The sequence below is a fragment of the Lagopus muta genome, chromosome 5 (genome assembly GCF_023343835.1).
Source record: "Lagopus muta isolate bLagMut1 chromosome 5, bLagMut1 primary, whole genome shotgun sequence".
Lineage (NCBI taxonomy): Eukaryota > Metazoa > Chordata > Aves > Galliformes > Phasianidae > Lagopus > Lagopus muta.
The window spans coordinates 4,854,126-4,873,479 of NC_064437.1; the positions used below are offsets into that span (position 1 = coordinate 4,854,126).

General features: G+C 45.3%; 4 protein-coding genes across 10 annotated transcripts; 2 read left to right on the forward strand and 2 right to left on the reverse strand.

The window, feature by feature from the left end:
• Window positions 1-53: 53 nt before the first annotated feature.
• On the reverse strand, window positions 54-6,052 carry LRRC42 (leucine rich repeat containing 42). Its single transcript, XM_048944476.1, has 8 exons — window positions 5,964-6,052; window positions 5,198-5,673; window positions 2,703-2,834; window positions 1,541-1,659; window positions 1,068-1,156; window positions 877-990; window positions 638-722; window positions 54-480 (listed from the first exon to the last, which is right to left on the reverse strand). Exons 2-8 carry the CDS (start codon window positions 5,656-5,658, stop codon window positions 224-226), a joined length of 1,257 nt encoding a protein of 418 aa, XP_048800433.1. The 5' UTR covers window positions 5,659-5,673; window positions 5,964-6,052; the 3' UTR covers window positions 54-223.
• Window positions 5,658-9,475, forward strand: HSPB11 (heat shock protein family B (small) member 11). Of its 3 annotated transcripts, none has more exons than XM_048944491.1 (5): window positions 5,658-5,764; window positions 6,557-6,663; window positions 7,445-7,513; window positions 8,539-8,633; window positions 9,087-9,475. In XM_048944491.1, the coding sequence occupies exons 2-5, from the start codon at window positions 6,588-6,590 to the stop codon at window positions 9,192-9,194; spliced, it is 348 nt and encodes a 115-aa protein (XP_048800448.1). In that variant the 5' UTR covers window positions 5,658-5,764; window positions 6,557-6,587; the 3' UTR covers window positions 9,195-9,475. The 3 variants fall into 3 exon arrangements, with proteins under 3 accessions (XP_048800448.1, XP_048800446.1, XP_048800447.1); XM_048944489.1 differs by lacking the exon at window positions 5,658-5,764 and adding an exon at window positions 6,093-6,282; XM_048944490.1 differs by lacking the exon at window positions 5,658-5,764 and adding an exon at window positions 6,093-6,282 and having other exon boundaries at window positions 8,590-8,633.
• Window positions 9,476-9,650: 175 nt separating this feature from the next.
• On the reverse strand, window positions 9,651-14,074 carry DIO1 (iodothyronine deiodinase 1). Of its 2 annotated transcripts, XM_048944484.1 has the most exons (4): window positions 13,681-14,067; window positions 11,949-12,092; window positions 10,771-10,970; window positions 9,651-10,297 (listed from the first exon to the last, which is right to left on the reverse strand). In XM_048944484.1, the coding sequence occupies exons 1-4, from the start codon at window positions 14,009-14,011 to the stop codon at window positions 10,232-10,234; spliced, it is 741 nt and encodes a 246-aa protein (XP_048800441.1). In that variant the 5' UTR covers window positions 14,012-14,067; the 3' UTR covers window positions 9,651-10,231. The 2 variants fall into 2 exon arrangements, with proteins under 2 accessions (XP_048800441.1, XP_048800442.1); XM_048944485.1 differs by lacking the exon at window positions 10,771-10,970 and having other exon boundaries at window positions 13,681-14,074.
• Window positions 14,075-14,640: 566 nt separating this feature from the next.
• On the forward strand, window positions 14,641-19,352 carry YIPF1 (Yip1 domain family member 1). Of its 4 annotated transcripts, none has more exons than XM_048944482.1 (10): window positions 14,641-14,757; window positions 14,961-15,035; window positions 15,324-15,457; window positions 16,004-16,084; window positions 16,193-16,280; window positions 16,408-16,524; window positions 17,100-17,266; window positions 17,644-17,826; window positions 18,767-18,861; window positions 19,177-19,352. In XM_048944482.1, the coding sequence occupies exons 2-9, from the start codon at window positions 15,005-15,007 to the stop codon at window positions 18,854-18,856; spliced, it is 891 nt and encodes a 296-aa protein (XP_048800439.1). In that variant the 5' UTR covers window positions 14,641-14,757; window positions 14,961-15,004; the 3' UTR covers window positions 18,857-18,861; window positions 19,177-19,352. The 4 variants fall into 4 exon arrangements, with proteins under 4 accessions (XP_048800439.1, XP_048800436.1, XP_048800437.1 ...); XM_048944479.1 differs by having other exon boundaries at window positions 14,642-14,757; window positions 15,294-15,457; XM_048944480.1 differs by having other exon boundaries at window positions 14,757-14,801; window positions 15,294-15,457.
• The last annotated feature ends 2 nt before the right edge of the window (window positions 19,353-19,354 follow it).

Consider the following 19,354-nt stretch of genomic DNA (forward strand, 5'->3'; position numbering starts at 1 on the left):
ACTAAAAACTTTATTTGAAAAAAATTATGTATTGAAAATATACAGTAGAATCACCATTCTCTTCATTGACCCTGCCCCTTCCTCCCCAAGCATAGGTTAACCCACAAACCTATCACAACAACCAGATGTAACAATACTGCTCTCCTTTGTTACTGCCTTTGGATGCATCTAAACTCTGTCACCAGCAAGAAAACAACAAACAAAAGACCCTGTTCTTTCTGACTCAGTAGGTATTTAACAAATCCCAGTCCTCCACTGTGAGGCACAGATGCTTCTGTTTAGAAGTCCTTTCTCTCTCTTGTTCTGCCAAAGCTCTCTTTTTATTGTTCTTTAATTCATGGCTGCCTTCAACATCCTTTTTCAAAGGTAAATAGCAATTTTGAACGTCTTCCTTATAAAACTGTAAGTTTCCAGATACTTTTGTTTCTGCTTCCACCAACTTACGTTTGACCACTTCCTCTATTCTGTGTGTCTTGCCATCTAGAGAGGGGGAAAATAAAAGTTTAGATTTAGGGAAAATTAGGATTATGCTGTAAAATACACACTTATGTTGCAAATTATTCTGGCTAAGCCAACCTGGAATACTGACTGCTCATAGACAACGATTAAATGATGTGGTCTCTATGCAGTTACGTACAGAAGCGCTGAGCTGCTGTTCTGGAACTCAAGTCTTCTTGTGGCTTCGTGGCCTCCATAACTGCCTGCTCCCACTGCAGAACTGTCTGAAATAAGATTTGAAGGAGTCGCTGTAATGTTCACAGAAATATCACCAAGAACTGCTCTATTCCTTGCAATATTCTACTCAGTGATTTAATATCCCACAGGTATTAAGTTAGGACAATTTCCATGGAGTAAGATAGATTTAAAGCTCCATACCTGTTCTGCCCATCCCTCTGTTTTGCAGTTACTATGATCAAATTCTTTCAGAGGCACTTTTGATTGAACTAAGCCCATCTGCGTTTGGATCCGCTTAACAACAGCATTCACATCCTAGTGAATGAGGAAATAAAGCAGTCAGAGGGGGGGAGCATTTGATTGCACCTGTCCAATAAATTAAGCTCTCTCACCTTGAGGCCTGTCCCAGAAATGTCCAAACAGTTCAACTTCTTGAAACAAAGAAGGTATCCAATTCCCACATCTGTGATTCTAGGGTTACCTGTAAGGTTAGTTAGTTAAGTTGCAGTATGTGGAGAGTTATGGTCAGAACACCAAGAAGCTACTTGTTCAAAAACTAATATTTGAGCATTCTTGGCTTTTTTTTCTTGTTGTTTGGAAACTGAGTCAAATCCAGTATTTCTCCTCTAATAATGAAAAGACAGGTTCTACAATACTACTTCACATGCTTAAAGATATTGATGTTAAGTGGCAAATGGCTGTACTTAGAGGTATGACCTCACGTGGAATGTTACTGCTGAAACCTGGGGTTGGGCACTTGGCCTGTGGGAATTGCTAAATTATATGTATTCCATCAATGCTAAGTAGGAATTCTTCACCAAATAGGACATGTTTTGCTACTACTACCACACCACAAAGCACTTACAGGACACGTCTAACACCAGAAGGTTCTGAAGTCCCTTTTTCAGTACTCGTACTGGTGCCGTCATTCTGCGAAGGCCCGCGTCTGACAGAGCGTTGTCTTTCAGGAGGAGTTGTTTCACACTGAGAGAAGTACAATAAATACAGTTTATAGTCATGTTGTTTAGACAGTTTCACCAATTGTTTTAAAGTCTATGTGGAAAGCTCTTCAGTAGATGATCAAAACTTAGTAATAATTAAAATAGTAAGAAAGAAGCTTGCATTGGTGGGGGAAACAAATATTGCCGTATTCCTTCTGCTAGCTCAATAGAAGCACTTGACCAGTTACTCCCAGAGCTCCAGCAACAAGCCAGCCCTACAGCATGAGTATTTACTACTAGAGACAAGAAGGTCGTTTGTTAATTGGAGTTATTTAAATTAGGGCTGTCAATCTCCACTCGAGACTGTGAAAAGAAAAGTGCTTGGAGAAATGGGAGAGGACAGGTTTGTTAAGGGAGATGGTCATGATGTTTAAGTGAACAATGTGGTATTACCACAGATCAACTCAGGGAAAACCACAGCCTTAGAACGTTCTTCAGAGCACTTCAAGACAAAACCTTGCCTCTAAATACACTGAAGTTTTTACACTAATACAATATCCTTCATCAGTGGCTTTTCTGCCTTCTGATTTCCCAAGTCTTCTACTTTCTAATCTTTACAAAATAAGTTCTGCAATACTGTTTGATACTAAACTGTCAATTAATGAAATATTAGGCTTAGTGCTTGCAGGAATCTCCATCTGGCACACTGGTTAAAAATTTGGCTGATTAAAGTTCTCCCTTTAAAGAAGGAAATAACTGTGTGAAGCTGTCCCAAATGCACAAGGTACACTTATTTTAGCTGACAACTGAAATTTACAAGAAGTTGATTTAAACTTGAGCAGTCAGTTAACTTGCACATTGGTAGGACCTCTGAGATTCAGTGTCCCCTTTGCATCATGTGCTTTGTGTGCATTAAATTCTGTATTTTGTTTACCTCACGTGCAGGTTTTATCAACAACCCAAATCTTCAGACTTAAATGCTGCTGCCTGTGAAACTTTCCTGTAGAGTCACAGCCCGATGCTTGGCACTGTTTAGTAGTAGCAAAAGCAAACGTCATTTCTTGATACATGTCAAGCAATTAGTACCTGGACAGAGCCTCTTTAGTGAGGTGTTCCAAAAGTTCATGTTCATCTCCAAGTTTACAACAGGAAAGATCCAAACATGTCAGCTCCCGGAAAGACTTGATTTCTTCCAGCTTTTCAGAGATAACCAGGTATCTGTAAGAACAAAAAAGCTATCACTGTTGAGGAACAACAAGGGCCCTGTGTTCTCAAATGCAAGCACAATGCACTTATTTCTCATGCATCTGTGTAGAAGTTGACAGAAGTTAGTCAGCTGCTAAAACCACCTTTGAACACTGCATTCTGCTTACAACACACTTGAGCTCCCAGCCTTCTCCTTCAACTAAAGCACTTTCTTTGACAGAGTACCAGACTAACGATTAAGACTTCAACTTGTAAGCATCGTTATTAGAGGCTTATTTACAGATCATTACCATATAATTTCAGGATAACATAGATTACCTTAAATCAACTTCACAAACTGCTCTTCCTTAGCATCCAGAAAGTGTGTAGACAAACCAACAGGTATAAAATCTGTTCCAGATGCATCAGAATGGCTTGCCAAATGATAGAAATGCTATTTTTTTCATACACAAAGTACTTCACTAAAGAAGTAGAGCAGTTCACTAGCTGGACTCCATCGTGACACCCACAGGGCTGCCTCCAACCAGAGTTGTGGCTACACCCCAGGCAGCACTTACACAGTGAGTTTTGGTTTTTTTTAGCTGTGTTGGTTCCCTGATGTGATTCACTCTGCAGCCACGCAAGCATCTGCGCTGGAACTATTCAGCAGATTTAGAGATGGGAATGCACTGAAGAATGGCATGCACGAATACATAGTAATATGAGTTACCCCATCTCTCCTGCATTTATGGCAAGATAATCCCTCAATTCATTAATATCTCCTGTATTTACCTCATAGTCCCCGTGTCAAGGCAATCCCTGAGGATAACATTTTGAGTGGTGAAATTAGGGGTGCTAACTATGATCCCTGAAACCTTTTTGCCCATGCAAGTAAGAGCATTTTCTCTGTGCTGGTATCCATGGTAGAGCACTCCACCAAATCCCTTTGCCACACAACTCAGCTAGGTGGGAGGCAGCACGTGCAGTTAGAATGCAAGACAGTTCTTGATAGGTAATACAAGCTCAGAGGGCTTACTAAGAGTGGGCTCTTAGAAATAAGACTCATAAAAAATGTCTTAGTGTCTTACTTTCTGGATTTCAAGGATTTTATATTTAACTGATCTTTTTGTAATGGTAAAATATGCCAGAGGTAATTCCATTTCTGAATGAAGCTCGTAAAAAGTACCTGCACTAAAAATAAAGAGGGAGTTCGTTGAAGGGATAAAACAAGGTAATTGACCTCTGCTCAAACTTTCCTGCTGTGCTTAAAGCACCCTTGGCACTTCAGATAAATGTGCCTGTCCTTTGATTTTAAACTGAATAAACCACCCTTTTTTAAAATGCAAAGATGGAAGGCAGACTCATTATATCACTATCCAAGACTTCAGTAGGAGCAAAGCTATAAAAGCATGTCCAGTTTTAAGCTTCTTGAGACACTCTAGTAGTAAAAGAAACTGGGGACATTGACAAGGTGGAAAAAACGGTACTGTATTCTAATCAGAACACCATTAAAGTATGTTGAGTATGGGGACAGAATCACAGTTATCACTAAGGTAAAGCCTGCCCGACTACAAAGGCTGTACCTCACTACAAAATTGCATCTTCTGCTGAAAATGAAATGAGCTAGAAAATGAAACAGGATTGGAGAGGATCCAGGAGGGCCACAAAGATGATCAGGGGACTGGAGCACCTCCACTACAAAGCCAGGCTGAGGGAGCTGGGCTTGTTCAGCATGGAGAAAAGAAGGCTGCGGGTGACCTCACTGCAGCCTGCAGTACCTAAAGGGAGCCTACAGACAGGAGGGGAATCAACTCTTTGAAAGGGTTGATAACTGCAGGATGAGGGGAAATGGTTTTAAGTTGAGAAAGGGAAGATTTAGGTTGGATGTCAGGGAAAGTTCTTCACAGAGAGAGTGGTGAGGTGCTGACAGCTGCCCAGAGAGGTTGTGGATGCCCCATCCCTGGAGGTGTTCAAGGCCAGGTTGGATGGGGCCTGGGCAGCCTGGTCTGATATCAAATGGGGAGGTTGGTGGCCCTGCCTGTGGCAGGGGGGTTGGAGACTGATGATGCTTGAGTTCCCTTCCAACCCTGGCCATTCTGTGGCCATTCTGTGATTCTGTGTGAATAAACCCAGATGGTCTGCAAAGGTGTGTGCAGTCACATAACTATGAAATGCTCATAAGCAGCAGCTACAGAAACATCCCATGAAGTATCTAAGGAGGCACTTGAAAGGAATGGTACAAAAGGAAGCAAGCAGTGTTAGACAAAGCGAGGCTCAAAATTAGGTGGCACCATGTGGCCCTGGAGAATAAATTTGTGGTTGAGAGAAAATAAGAGAACTTGAAGCACGCCAGCAAAAAGCTCAGCAGATGCTGATGCGTCACGGAATGCACGTACCTGTTCCGCAAACACAGGGAGCACAGCACCAAGCTGCCGTACGCTTCAGTGAACTTCTGCAGAGCTCGCAGTCCCGTCACAGGCTCTGTGAACTTCTGCCTTGCTTCTGCGGCTGAAAAGAGCTTTTCAGCAATCTGCTCTGGGAAACCGACCAGCGAGTCGACGTGGTCAACGTTGTCGGAGATGTAGCCCAGCACCAGGCTGAAGAGGGACTTGGCCGAGTAGCGGAGGTTGCCCTCCTTGGTGTACGTGAAGATGAAGTGATCGGTCCTCGGCCTCCTCGCCCTGTCGTCCTCCCCGTTCAGACACAGCTCCACAGAGAACCCCCCGGAGAACAGCCTGAGAGGCCGCGCGTTCCGGACGCCGCCCGCAGCCGGGCTCACCACGTGCAGCTGCCCACGTTCACGCACGTAGATCGGCCCGGCATCCGCGTGGCTTTCCGAGCGGAGCCAGTACGACATTCCCCTCGTACCGTTCTGCAAAAAAGAAGCCGGAGGTGGGCAAAGCGCTGCCGGGGAGGCTCGGGAAAGGCCTCGCGGCGATCCCGGGAGCCCCGAGTGCGAGCAGGTGCGGGGCCCGGCCGCCACCGGGAACGGCGGGGAGCAAAGGGGGGGGGGGAGGGGGGGGGGAGAAGGGAGGCAGGGCCGAGCGGGAGGCAGCCGGAGGCTGCGGGAGGAGCGCCGGGGGCTCCGCTCCGCGCCGTGCCCGGAGGCTGCCGAGTGGCACGGGGGGCGATCGCTTCCCGCGGATCCCGACCCCCGCCCACCTGCCCCGCGGGGCCGCCCTGACGCGCCGTCACCCGCCCGTGCCGCGCCGCCCGTTCCCGCCGCCCATCCCGCGGCGCCGGCGGCTGCGGGCGAGGCGGGGCCGCGCCGGGGGCGGGGAGCGGGGAGCGGGAGGCGGGGCCGCGCCGTGGCACTGTGCCGGCGGCTCCGCGCGGGGCCCTGCCCTCGGGTTTCCCTTCTGTTTCTCCGCTCCCTGGCGAGGATGCGGGCCGCCGACTGGTGCCTGAGCGCGGCGGGCGCTGCCCTCGTCATGGCCACCTCCAGCGACCCGCGGCACCCGGCCGGAAACGTGGCGGACGGGTGAGGGCTGCGGGCTGCGGCCGGCCGGGCCCCTGCGGGCGCGGAGAGCCGCATCGCTGTGAGCCGTGCGTGGTAGCGCTGTATGGTGTTCGTGTCGCCCTTCTGTGACCTGAATTCTGCGGCCCCGCTGTCACGCAGCCCGATTTGGGGTTACAGCACCCCAAAGAAAGAGGCTTTCCCGTTCTTTGTTCCGTTTCTCGAGGGGGGAGATTTCTTGGAAGATGGCCGTAAGCAAAGAGCCACAAGGGGCGGTTTTGTGCTGTTCTCTCCACAGAAGTTCCGAAACGTTCTGGACGACAACAGGGATGTTCCCACAGGAGTTCATCATTGGCTTTCCCAAACGTGTGACCATCAGCAAAGTGGCGATCCAGTGCTACCTGGGTAAGGGCTCCTGGAGCAGCAAGTGGCTCACGTTCAGGGCACACGTCTGCTCAGCTATACCTCCTCAAAGCACCGTTTTTTTATTGAACAGTCACATTTAGCACACTAATACATCACAGAACCATTAAGGCTGGAAAAGACCTTTCAGATCCCCACCCCCCCTTTGCCCACGTCCCTCAGTGCCACATCCCCATGGCTCTGGAACGCCTCATGGATGGTGACCCCTCACCGCTCCCTGGGCAGCTGAGCATCACTGTTCTTCCTGAGAAGAAATATCTCCTGACACCCAACCTGAACCTCCCCTGAATAATAAAGATACAGCTTAACAAAACAGTTGTCCTCCACATCTGTTTTGCTTCTGTAGATGTTTCAGAAAAGATGGATAATCGGCCCCACCTGCATACTGTATTATTGCAGCACCTTAAGGTTATCTTCTGTAGCACAGTGATGTCTGATCCATTTTATAGACAGAACTGCAGTACTTACTGTTTTAATGATTAATTCTGAGCATTGACTTTTATAATTTTACTTCTTAAAGTAAAGACCAAAAGGACTGACCTGAGGTCAGAGCATGGGGACAGGCGCTTGGCCATCAGCTGGCAACTTGTCATTGGTTGTCTGCCCTCAAACGTGAGCGTGGTGTTTGTCTCATAGTCCTGTGCCCTACGATAGAGCAGGAATTAATTGTAAGATGCTCTGTAGATGAAACATCATGCAATAAACTTAAAGATCGGTGAGCCTCAGGGTTTATGTTGATATTTTAAATGCATATGTATTTTAGTGCGGACCTTAAGGATTGAAAGAAGCGTATCAAAAGACCCAGTAGACTTTGAAGAGTGCATTGAAAAAGGTAAGGTTCTGAGCCTGAAGTGGTTCTAGCCCCAGAACAGTGTCATGCTTTGGTAGAGCCTTGTCCCCTACATTTCTTTTGTTATTTTCAGTTAGTGTTGGTTGGTCTTTTCTATGATGTATTTCACAGGAATCCCAATTTCCTTGCAGAAGTTCCTGGTGACATTATACTGGGGGTAGTCCTTGCAGTCAGGTATTTACGTTTTGACAACAGTTGCCTGAAACACTTTGGTGCTGACTGGAGGGATCTGTCTCTTCTCACTGAACAGTGTCACATTTTTGGAGTTCCCCATCTGTATCCCCAAACATCCACTGAAAACATGGATGCTGGAAAATAGCCGGGCTTCCTCTCATGTAGCCTCATGCTGTGCAGTGCCATTTTCTCAGCTTGAAAACTGCCTTTTCAGATGGCTAATGGTTAACAAATGTACTGGGTAACAGTGCATTTTTTGCTTTCTTGTAAGGTCAAGTCTTAATTTGATGCCTTTGATTAAAAATGCAGCATATAAAATTATGCTGCTTAGATTTTAGGGAGGTTCTGTTGATCCGCACAGATGAAACTACCCTGTTTATTGTTACTGATGCACTTTTAATTTTTCAGTGAGTCCTTTTAGCTCCATGTGTGTTTGTTGGGCGTTTGTATCAGGCTTGATTATTTTGTTAGAAGTTAATTTAATAGACAATTAAGTACATTTTACGAGCGCTGATAGGCTGCTGAGCTGTTTGGAGATGTAGAGTGCTGTACAAGGGTTACAGGCATTACTTGTACACTCTTTCATTTAAAAAATTGAAACCAGACTCATATGGTATAATAGAGTGCCTTTTCCTGCTTTGTTATGTATTCTTTTAAATGCCCCTTGGGTGATGTCCTACAAAACAGTGTAATGAGTTGTATTTTTACACTGGGATATTGCAGAAAGTATTTGTTCTCTTAAATCACCTTGTAAAGAACAATTTCTGTGTGTTGTATCAGTTCACGGTCCTTACATTCTCATGGACTCTTATTCTGGTGGACATTTTTCACAGCACTGCACCCTGTTCCTTATTATTTGCTGAAAAAAAAAATGTATTTTCTAGATTTGCAACACACAGAAGGACAGCTTCAAATGGAAGAGTTTCCAGTGAGTATACATGGGATGCACCATGGTGCTTCATGGGGTAGGATGTCTAAGCTGGGTGTAAGCTATGACGAAAACGCGATCGTTGCCAAGCTGACATGAGATGTAGGGATTTATCAGTTGTGGACTGTCATTGCCTTTGCTGCTGCTTCTCTGTTGACTGTGGTGTGAAATTGCACCTGCATACTGCTCCTAAGTGAGTGACAGAGCTCTCTCCAGAAGAGTGGCAGTGTGTCCTCCCTCAGCTGTTGTCTTGAGGGCGGCAGTATTAAGGGTGGGAAGGGACAGCTGTTTGGAACTGCTCTCGTCTGAAGAAGCTCTGAAGCTGCATGTACTAGAAGAACTTACCTGACATTTAGGAAATAATCATCTCTATCTTTGTAACACACTTCTGCAAGTAGTTTGATAGTTCTGTTACTACTGGGAATGAGCTGACGTTGTGTTTTTTCTTTACAGCTTCCTGATTTCCAGGCCACTTATTTGCGATTCATCATCAAATCTGCCTTCGATCACTTTGTATCAGTGCACAGGGTGATGGCAGAGGGCACAGCAGAAGACACTTAAGTCTGGCTTAAATTTGTACCTCATCTTTTTGGTTTTATATTTTGATATCTCTGTCAAAGGAAATATTTATTACAAGGTAGTATTAAAGTGTTTTTGAAGATACAGAGGTAGTACGTGTTAACCATCAGTTTATTATATTGAACACAGTGCTCTCATTAATTGTATTAACAGATTTTATAACCTAGAGTGTTAAAAAAACTTGAATGTAACCAGACCCATTTAAATAACTGTGTTTAGCTCAGGCTTTCTTAATACATGAATTAAAACTCATTTTTCTGTGAGATGTTTCCCTTGCATTCTGAGTAGAAAAGGTGCAAAAAACTTAAATGTCAAAGAAGCTCTTCAGAAGTTCTTAAATTGGAAATTTTCTCATCAACTCAAACTGTTTAATAGGATGAATGGAAGCTACTAGTGCTTGTAAATAACCAGGAGGAAAAAAACGAGCGAGAACCATGGTGGTCTGAAAGGTTTGTTTGTTTATTTGTTTCCATGATTGAGACCAATCCTTTGCTTCTAAAAATATTTTATAAAATCAGGTCACAGCTGTCTGTGCTTTATGCTGTGACCGTCATAACAAATATTATAGAAACAAATGTCAAGAGATTGTCTCATTCAGAAGCCTTCTAAAGTGAGTGAAACTGAATGTTTAGAAAAATGGTGTGTATACAAGAGAGAGAGAAACTTACTAATGTGAAATCAGTTGTTTTGCATGAAATGGGCTCTTGCAAATGGCACCACCCCTAAGGCTTGTCCTGCACCGTAGGAATGTGGGTGCTGGTATCCAGACATAACAGCTCAATGGATTCCAGTGGCGCAGGAAGATGGACGTAAGCGCAGCAGCTGTGACAGACCTGAACATCTCCAGACACACGATGATGAACCACGTTACAGATGGTCTTCAAATGCACGTACATTATTCTCTTTCTAGTTGTTTCTAGTATCTTGAGATTTTGGGTTTTTAACTCTTAGGTCTATGGAAACTGATCCATTGAGCTTTTACATCCAGATAGTCTTTGCTCTGATGTCCTCTTCTTTTTCTATTTCAGTTTTTCCAGGATGGTGCGTATTTCCTGGGGGTGGTAATTCCAAGGCCCCACTCCTCCCTGCAAAGGCAATGAAGTTATACAGTGAAGCTCAAACACACAGAGCAGAAGTCTTTATAGCTCAGTGCTTAAGGCGGGTGGCTGTGCTTGGGCTTCCTTTGCTTGGCAGCCGTTGTGCAGGAGATGGTGTGTGCACAAGTCACACCCTGCTGTGTAACTGGGACAGGGCCCGTGTCTGGCTCCTGGAGCTGGGGAGTGTGCCTGGATCTTGCATTTAGATGTAGCTAGGTTTTCTAATAAGCCACAAGATAAATATTTGAGCAGGACTGAGGTGTACATTAAATATGTACATTGTGAAGGCCCAGACTGGTTTTGCTGCAAGTCCTTTTTTTCCACTATGGTTACAATGAATTGTGAAACGACTAGCTATGAAACAGAGTGAAATACTGACTGCTGAATAGAATGTAAGACATTCTTATTTTAACAGTTGAGGATCTCAGTATGTTGTGCTCGTTATCGTTGGTGGTTTTTACCTTGTAGATAACATTCCCTGCTTGAAGTACATACAGTCTTTCTGGCAGTGCTGCATATTTTGAACTGCTCAGGTTTTCCATTGTGTCTAAAACCACTGGACATAAGGGATTCTTTTGCTGAAGAAATTGTGCTGCAGTTTTTCGATCCTCAAGGCTTCTGTGATTTTTAATAACAGCATTGTTTTTGAAGGCCCATCCATCTAAAGCAAATGAGAAAGGTATTCAGCAGTGCAGTTCAGGTGTTGGGGTAGAGATGTACTGTGTCATGTATTGCAGTTTACTCCTGACAACAAAATTTGCTATGAAATGAGAAGTCCTTCTTAGAGCGTGAGAATGGTACAGCTTTGAAAATAAATGATCCCAAGTTTCTTTACTCTGAACAAACAGTATTCCCATTTGTCCTGGATTCAGAAACACCAGGTGTATTTTAGCTGAAATTTTCCCACCTAAGCCCAGAAGGATACCAGGTATGGGAGCTACAGCCCACCTGGATAAAGTTTGCCAAAATTAGTGCTGCAGAGAAGGGGGTTTTTAAATAAGAAGTCATGATATTAGCTGCTCCCTGCTCACTTAGCACAGTTTCAGCAATAGCACCATTCATTCAGCTTGACTCTACCATTTAAGCCTATAAAAAAACCAACTCCAATCTGGGATAAATACACTGGGTAGAAGGCACATCCTCCTCCTTCAGAAATATTCAGATACACATTTGCATACAAGTTCCTAGGAAAGGAGAAACATGTAAACCATTTTAATGACTGGAGTCTGCATCTCAACTACTGTAAATAACGTGTTGTTAAAAAAGTTATGTTTTAGAAAACCACCTCAATCACGGGCTAAAAATCTCTGCCAGTGTCTTAGCTCAGTGTAGATAAATACGTGTATGCTCTATTTTTCCCCAGAGGAGCTGTACTAAGACCAGGAGGAAGTTTTGCACAGCTTTAACTGTGTGCTTTGCTTCACAGAGATGAGTGTCTTCAGCGGCAGCGCCTCGAGTCAGATGTGTGAGTGAAGTCCTTGGGGAATCAAGGGCAAAAATTGCTGCCTAGGTTCAATGTTACCGTCATTGATTCTTGATTGTTTGCAGTTCCCTGCTCTGCTAAATTACTTTTCTTCCTAAAGGGAATGTTATATATCAAAAGTTTTGGTAGGTGCTGATGTGATTATTTGTACTGTACCTACTGCGTGAGCTTCTTCAATGTAGATGATAAGGAAATCTGCTACAGAGCTGAAATCTTTGACGAGTTTGTTGAACTCATGAAAGTGTAACATAAATGAAGGTCAGGTGCAGCTTCCAAAATTGAGGATTAAAGGTCGGTTATCTGGAAGAAAATCATAGGACACTTTGTGGTTACATTGATGGAGGGAGGAAGGACAGAACTAAATTAATACACTGAGTTGAGCCTCTGCCACAGTGTTTCCTGTGTGACTAAATCACTTGTCACGTAACTTTCTTCCTAGGACATTGAAACTGATAGCAGAACATCTGTATCACCAGGTTTCTCTACAAAACAAGCATAAGGATGCTTGCTTTTCATAGGCTGGAGCTGACTGGTGCAGGTTCCATCCAACAGTGAGCTTAACCAGGGAGCATCCTTTCCTGTGTAACACCTGGCAAAGGCAGAATGTACCCTATAGACAGATGTCTTCCCTTGTGTTATCGTCACAAGAACCGTTTCTCAAGCTACCAGCATTCCGGCTTAGGGATCAAAAGTGGATGTACAGGATGTGGCACCTCACAGCCTCCTTGACATCCTTCATGTGAAGGAATTTTAAAAAGTATTACCTGTGATCGTTCTGGGAAGTTTCCTGAAGGACACTGATTCAGAGATGGATGTCTAAGCACAAATTATGAATTCTTTTAATGAACCTTCCGGACATTTTTTTTGTGGTGTCATTTGTAGCTCAGCTGAGTGAAAGCTGCAGCCCTCTCAGTCATGCATCACAGGCTTGCATGCTTTCAATGTATTTCTGCAATTTCCTGTCCAAACAGAACTTGGCTTATATATTTATCAAACTAATGCTACCCAAGCCTGGGGCAGAAGTATCTATGCAGTTGCTTACAAATTAGCACATGCGTACCCACATTTGCTAGCATCTGTTCAATTGATTGCAGGGTTCAGTTTAAGAAAACTTGCAGGATTTTTAGTCTGTGGTCATGCTAGATTATCTCAAGTGCATTCAAGATGTTCCTTCTGGCTGAGTTTAGCTTCACAAGCTGCTGCTAGCATAGATTTGCATCTTAAAGAAGCTAAAAAACAGGGTGCCTTCCTGTAGGTACTGTGTATGTACTGCTATTTCTATCTTGCAACTCTGTTTTATTTCTCTGTCTTTATATATACACATATAAATTAGAAAAGCAGAGCTGGAGAAGGATTTAATCCCTCCCATGGAGACAGAGACTGCAGCTTAATGATTAATTCCACGTTCTACAGAGATTTCAGTGGGAGGCAGAGGACAAAGTACAAAGCAACTTCTGCTTAATTTCTAGCTCCTTTAAATCTGCAAAAACACCCTGTGCTTTCTAGGCTTTAGCCTGGCTTCTGGGACTTTCCTTATGTGCAGGCAATGCCAGCCAACGGTCGTGACTCACTGCATATGGTTCTGATTCTGGGTCTTATCTTCTGAAGAGAAACAATTATCTTGGCTTTCAGGATTTCTAGGAAGGGACAGGCTTTTGCAAGATCTCTATGAGCTCACTGGCGTGCAGGGATATTGTATGTGGGACAATGAGCTGGTTACTTCAAGGGATGAAGAGGCAGAGAGCTGAGAGTGCACGGCACAGCAGCCCAAGGTAACAGCATTCATTTGAAGGCAGAAATGCACTGCTTGTCCCCGACCCCTCGGCAGCCTCTTGTCCTCATATATCCTTCTAACAACCCCAAACCGGTACAAGGGTGATGTACTGACCTCGCATGAAACTCAAGAGCTGCCGGATCTCCCCATTTAGAGCCACCACCGGTGTGTTGGGAGCAGGGTGTCCCTCGTAGGCTTCGTCCTCCAGCCTCCTCCACTTCACTTTCAGCACAAAGAGCAAATACTGGAAGCTGAAAAAAGTCGGACCCCAGTTTTCGTAGCTGAACTTTGGGTTCTGATTCATTCTGCTCTTTTCTCCCAGCTTTAGGATGTATCTTTTCATGGTGTCGGGGAACAGGATCATCGTGGTTTTACCAACAACAACAGACAGAGTAACCTGCAAAAGAATCAGGAGTTTCTGTAGTAGCACCCTGATGCTGAACATCGTGCCTGAGGTCTGGCTGCTTCAAAGTGACCAAAGCGTGACAGCGAGGGCAAAGGTAGTGAGGTGGGAAAGGGGGCGGGGAGAAATTTCTAGTGTTTGGCTGAATTTCTGCCTCGTCTCGAACTGTTCTTCACTTTTAAGTGGGCTCCAGCGCCTGCCTGAGCGAGGAGCCCGCAGCTGCACTGCCCCCATTCACAGCAAGGCAGCAAGGCAGAGGTTCCTGGTGCAGCTCACAGATGTGTACATCATTAATGAAGCGGGGTGCTTTCCCCGGTTAAAAGTAAGAATTGGATCATACGTACGAAGTATGTACAAATTATACATGCACGCACGTGTATGTATGTCATGTTTATTTTTATATGGCGCACTGAAACGTACATCTACGTTCTCGTAGCTCCGTAAGCTATACGCGCAGGTACGTACGCACTTACTACACAGACGCCGCAGCCCTTAACCCTTTCCTGGCACAGTCCCTGCAGCGCTCAGAGCGCCGGGGCGCGCGCAGCCAGAGGGGCGGGCAGCCCGTGATTGGGGCCGCGGTCCCTTTATGGGGGCGGGCAGTAGCGGAAGAGGAAGCGCCTCCGATTGGCCGGCGCGGAGCTTTACGCCAATGGGTTCTTTTCTAGCCCGCCGGGTGGGCGGGAGAAGCGAGCAGCGGAGCTGCCGATTGGCTGTCGCGGCGCAGTTCCTGCCGCGTCTTTAAGGGTGACGAAGGCCGCGGTTGGGCAAGGGGTTGGAGAGCAAAGGTGCGGGGCTGGGTAGGGCGGTGCGGCGCTCCCTGGGGAAGCGGGTGAGGCGGGCGGCCTGGGGGGGAGGCGGGGCGGCCGGTCGGTGGCCTCCGTCAGCACTGCCCGCAGAAGTGACACCGGGGGCAGCGCCGGCGGCCCGGCCAGCGGTGCTGCGTGTGCCCGGCGGTGCTGAGCGGCCCGGCGGGGCCTTGTGCTTCCAGGAGGGTGCGGGCATCGGCAGCTGCTCCTCGGCCCGAGCGGGCGGATGGCGGCGGTGGACGACTTGAAGTTCCGAGGTGAGGCTGGGCGGCTGTCAGAGGTGTGACTGCTCCGTGCTTTGCGTTCCAGCTCCCTGGTACGGGTCTGTTACACCGGATCAGTGGGAGAGGAGGGCGAACGCTTCGTTAAATAAGCGTTTGGAATGTGTCGGTTTGGGTTTTGAGAAACACTTGGTTGTGCTTCAGGTGTCTGAGTTATTGATGCATCCTTTCTCGGGTAGTGCGGGGATCTGAATGTAATCTAATCATCATTTCTTGTAACGTGCTTATTTGCAGAATTTGACGATGCAGCTCATTTGCTTGCAGCAAATCCCGATGCCACCACGATAAGCATCGATGAGCCGGCAGAAGCCCATAAGAATCAGCACAGCCGTCGGCAGGAGCCGGGGAGGGAGGAGGACGATGAACTGCTGGGGACCGACGACTCGGATAAAACAGAGGTAATACTCCCCGTCAGCAGGGCCCCCTCAGCACACACAGGTGGTGCTGACAACACTGAGGTATTCCTAGAGGACAGCAGGGATGAATGCTGAGTGCTTTAAAACTTGGCTTCTCTGCTGTCGCAACGCTGTGTTTGTTTCTGCCAGTTTTGCTGTGATGTGGTGCCTCTGGCAGGAAAACAGGAAGCTTTGAAATGCCCAGGGTCTGTCTGAGGGCTCTGCTGATGCAGCTGTCAGTCAGCACAAAGGAGCTTGTGGTACACACGAAAACGTTATAAATAATGTGTTGAAAGGTGGCATCTCGCTGCTCTTTAGAACACCAGACCACTGTTCTGCTTGCAGGGAGATCACTAGCTGCTGCTAACAAATGTTGGAGGAGGAAAGGAAAACTGTTAAGTAGTTCATAGAAAGCACTAATAGGTACTTCCCTGGTTAATTTTGTTTTCTGCTTGGGAAGAGAAGTGTTTTAACTATTGTGTAAATGAGCCAGTGATTTACAAATGGCATGCTTGTAATGTTTTCCGTGTTGCTTTTCCCACCATACAGCTGCTTGCAGGGCAGAAGAAAAGTGCCCCTTTCTGGACGTTTGAGTACTACCAGACGTTCTTCGATGTGGACACCTATCAGGTTAACACTCCACTCTCAAGGAGAACTCGTTTGAGCCATGTCTTATCCAGGCATGAAGAATCTTTCCTTTTGTCATTTTTGGTCAGACAAAACTGTGTGTTCTCATAGGTCCTGGACAGAATCAAGGGTTCGGTTTTCCCAGTGCCAGGAAGGAACTTTGTAAGGCTGTATGTCCGCAGCAATCCCGACCTCTATGGTAGGTATGAGGTGTGATAAGTTCCCTTCTGTGCTAAATGTTTTGAGTTTGCATTCTTCTACTTGCTCTTGCTAAAAAAACTTACAAGAGCAGAGGAGCTGTTACTGAAATTGTGTTTCCTTTTAAGGTCCCTTTTGGATATGTGCTACACTTGTCTTTGCCATTGCTGTTAGTGGCAATCTCTCAAATTTCTTCATCCACCTGGGCAGGCCGACATACCACTACGTGCCTGAGTTCAGAAAAGGTTTGTAAGTAGACAGTATGGTCTTGAGGGTGTGTTGTTGTTGTTGTCTGTTTTTAATGTGCTAGTGCAGTAACACAAAAACAGGCTGTAGCTTTTATTTAGCAGTCTTGTTTGATTGCTCTCTGTAAATTTTTAAGAGATGGCAAAGCAAGCACTGAAAGTGGGCTTGAAGTCGCTCAAATAGTTTTGGATTTGACAGTCATGTCTATTCTCAAATGTTATTTTTTTTCAATATCTGAAGCTGAACTTCTTTTTTAAATTTATTTTTAATTTTTTCTGTTCTGCATGGCTCTCTTCACACTGAAAACGACAGCATTTCATACTCAAGTGGAATAAATTGAAAGCAGCAAAGTAATCATTTCTGGAGTCTTTACTTTGTAATTAACTTGAAATGCTGGTGAAAGTACTGGGAGTAAAGTGGACATAAATGCAAAATTCTCAATTTATGAATAATGAATGCTTTACATTTTGAAAGTAATTTCAAAGGAAACTCTAGTTTTCAGGCTTAATGCTTCCATACATTCGATTCTGGCTGGTATTCTAATAGAACCTTAAATCTTCTGATATATTTACAGTCTCCATAGCAGCAACAACGATTTATGCATACGCTTGGCTTGTTCCCCTCGCTCTCTGGGGATTCCTGATGTGGAGGAACAGTAAAGTTATGAACATTGTCTCCTACTCTTTCCTGGAGATAGTGTGTGTATATGGCTACTCCCTCTTCGTCTATATTCCCACAGCGGTACGTATGGCCTGAAGGCTGCTGGCAAGGTTGGGGATTGGGATGTGTCCTCCCAGGCTGCACGTGTGGATGGATGTGTTGAGGGCAGTGCTGATGCACGGGCTCTGAGGACAAAGCTTCCTTGGCCAGCACCATCCTGGGCCGCTCTGATGATGGGGAGGCCATGGAGGGGGTGCCCAGAACTTAGGAAACGTGAACTTGTCATGGGCAGCAGCTCCTTGTTGCTGTGGCTGCTGTTGTCCTTTCTTCAAATGAGGCATGGGATAATTAGAGAGCAAATCGGCTGGAGGTGATGAAATGTCAGAGAACACGATGCATGAAATAAACGAATCCCAGTTTCACACAGTCTCTCTGACAATCATTTTCCTTCCTGACAGATCTTATGGATTATTCCCCAAAAAGTGGTGCGCTGGGTCCTGATGATTTTCTCCCTGTGCCTTTCGGGCTCTGTTTTGGTGATGACCTTCTGGCCTGCTGTCAGAGATGACAACCGGAGGATTGCGCTGGCGACCGTGGGGACCATCGTGCTGCTCCACGCCCTGCTGTCTGTTGGCTGCTTGGTAGAGGACTCTTATTTCTTTATTCTTCCACCTGCCTCTGTTACTTACCTGGGGCTTGCAGCATGGTGTAATACAGGGAAGGATGCTGCTGGGAAATCTTTCTAAATCAAGAAACAAGAAGTGCTTGTGAAAAAACACCCTTTAAGTATTTCAAATAGCAGAACTTAATGCCAATTGGACTTTGACAATGCAAGTAGCAAACTCAATAATGAATATTTAGCACAAAATTACCCAGAAAACAGTATTTTTATCTGGAATTAATTCGCTGTTCAACATTAATCCTTGTAATCTAGTCACAGATTATTCCAACAAGTACTATGCTCAGTTAATCATATAAAATTATTGAATTCAGTATATAGTGCATGCTTCTGAGTTCTATATATGAAAGCATAAACTTGCTAGAGATTAGTAAATCCACATTATGAAATCAGAAGGCTTTAATGCTACTGAAATCTATAACAATAATAAATTAATTTTTTTTGTTTTTTAATTGCACTGAGTGGAATTATACCATACAGGCTTCAGTTCTGACCCCCCCCACTTCAGCCTCTTGTCTAAATAGATTTGCTCAGCATGCAGATAGAGGGTCAAATGCAATTCTGATGACAGTGGGAGCTACTGTTACTGTAGGCTGCGTGGAGCTTCATCAGTTAATCAGCAGTCAGTTGAGTAAATTTCTGCTGTCCTCTCTGGTATTGGACAATTCAAACATCTGAACTGTTGTCTGTTATACTGTAAAATCCAATTTAGAGTCTCATTTTAACTGACCATATCTAATCTGATGAAAGCTCTTAGAACTAAAAGATTCAGACTTCTTGTTTCAGTGCTGTGCTTGCAGCTCATGGACAATGGATATGGCAAGAGTGAATGGGGGCTGATGAGGCAGAACCATTTGTTTCTTCCTAAATGGTCTTTTTTTTTCTGCTTTGCAATAACTTAGGCATACTTTTTTGATGCCCCTGAAGTGGATTTTCCTGCACCTATTATCCCTGCTCACAATGGAACAACGCTGATAACAAAAATTAAGTAAATAAGGTAAGATCATAGATTTCTTACTTAAGCATCTAAAAATGTAATCCTGTCATTAGGGAACACAGGTCTTGAAACATCTCCCTTGCTACCATGGTTGAGGGTTGAACACATGAACTCCACCAAATGGGGTCTGCGTATAAATAGCATTTATTACTGTTCTGCCAGCTGGAATTCTAAATGATGGCTATGAAAATGTAAAAGACTGAGAAACAAAGACAACAAGTTATTAAATAACGAGTCAGGCCGAACAGCCCTAATCATGCATGCCCAGCGCCTCTGAGGAGCCGTGAGCTCACAGGAGCTGCTTCTCTCTTCCAGGTCGTGCTGTTTCTCCACCAGTAGCTTTATTTTTTCACTGAAGAATGGGACGCGTTTGTGCACAAGAAGCCCTGCAGGAACTACGAGCTGCTGTGGGCGCGGGGGCTGCGCCCGGTGCCGTACGTGGCGTTCGGTCTCCCGGCTGATTCCGCCGGAATAAAGCGATGCGAAAGCTCCG

Excerpts from the sequence above, each read along its gene's own strand:
- LRRC42 (XM_048944476.1), bottom strand. The coding sequence starts at position 5,658 with ATGTCGTACTGGCTCCGCTCGGAAAGCCACGCGGATGCCGGGCCGATC. Across the intron at positions 1,660-2,702 it reads ACTAAAGAGGCTCTGTCCAG|TGTGAAACAACTCCTCCTGA; the intron begins GTACTAATTGCT and ends TACTTCTCTCAG. Across the intron at positions 1,157-1,540 it reads TCTGGTGTTAGACGTGTCCT|GTAACCCTAGAATCACAGAT; the intron begins GTAAGTGCTTTG and ends CTAACCTTACAG.
- HSPB11 (XM_048944489.1), top strand. The coding sequence starts at position 6,185 with ATGCGGGCCGCCGACTGGTGCCTGAGCGCGGCGGGCGCTGCCCTCGTC. Across the intron at positions 7,514-8,538 it reads TGAAGAGTGCATTGAAAAAG|CACTGCACCCTGTTCCTTAT; the intron begins GTAAGGTTCTGA and ends CATTTTTCACAG. Across the intron at positions 8,634-9,086 it reads TTCAAATGGAAGAGTTTCCA|CTTCCTGATTTCCAGGCCAC; the intron begins GTGAGTATACAT and ends TTTTCTTTACAG.
- YIPF1 (XM_048944479.1), top strand. The coding sequence starts at position 15,005 with ATGGCGGCGGTGGACGACTTGAAGTTCCGAG. Across the intron at positions 15,458-16,003 it reads ACGACTCGGATAAAACAGAG|CTGCTTGCAGGGCAGAAGAA; the intron begins GTAATACTCCCC and ends CCCACCATACAG. Across the intron at positions 16,281-16,407 it reads CAGCAATCCCGACCTCTATG|GTCCCTTTTGGATATGTGCT; the intron begins GTAGGTATGAGG and ends TTTCCTTTTAAG.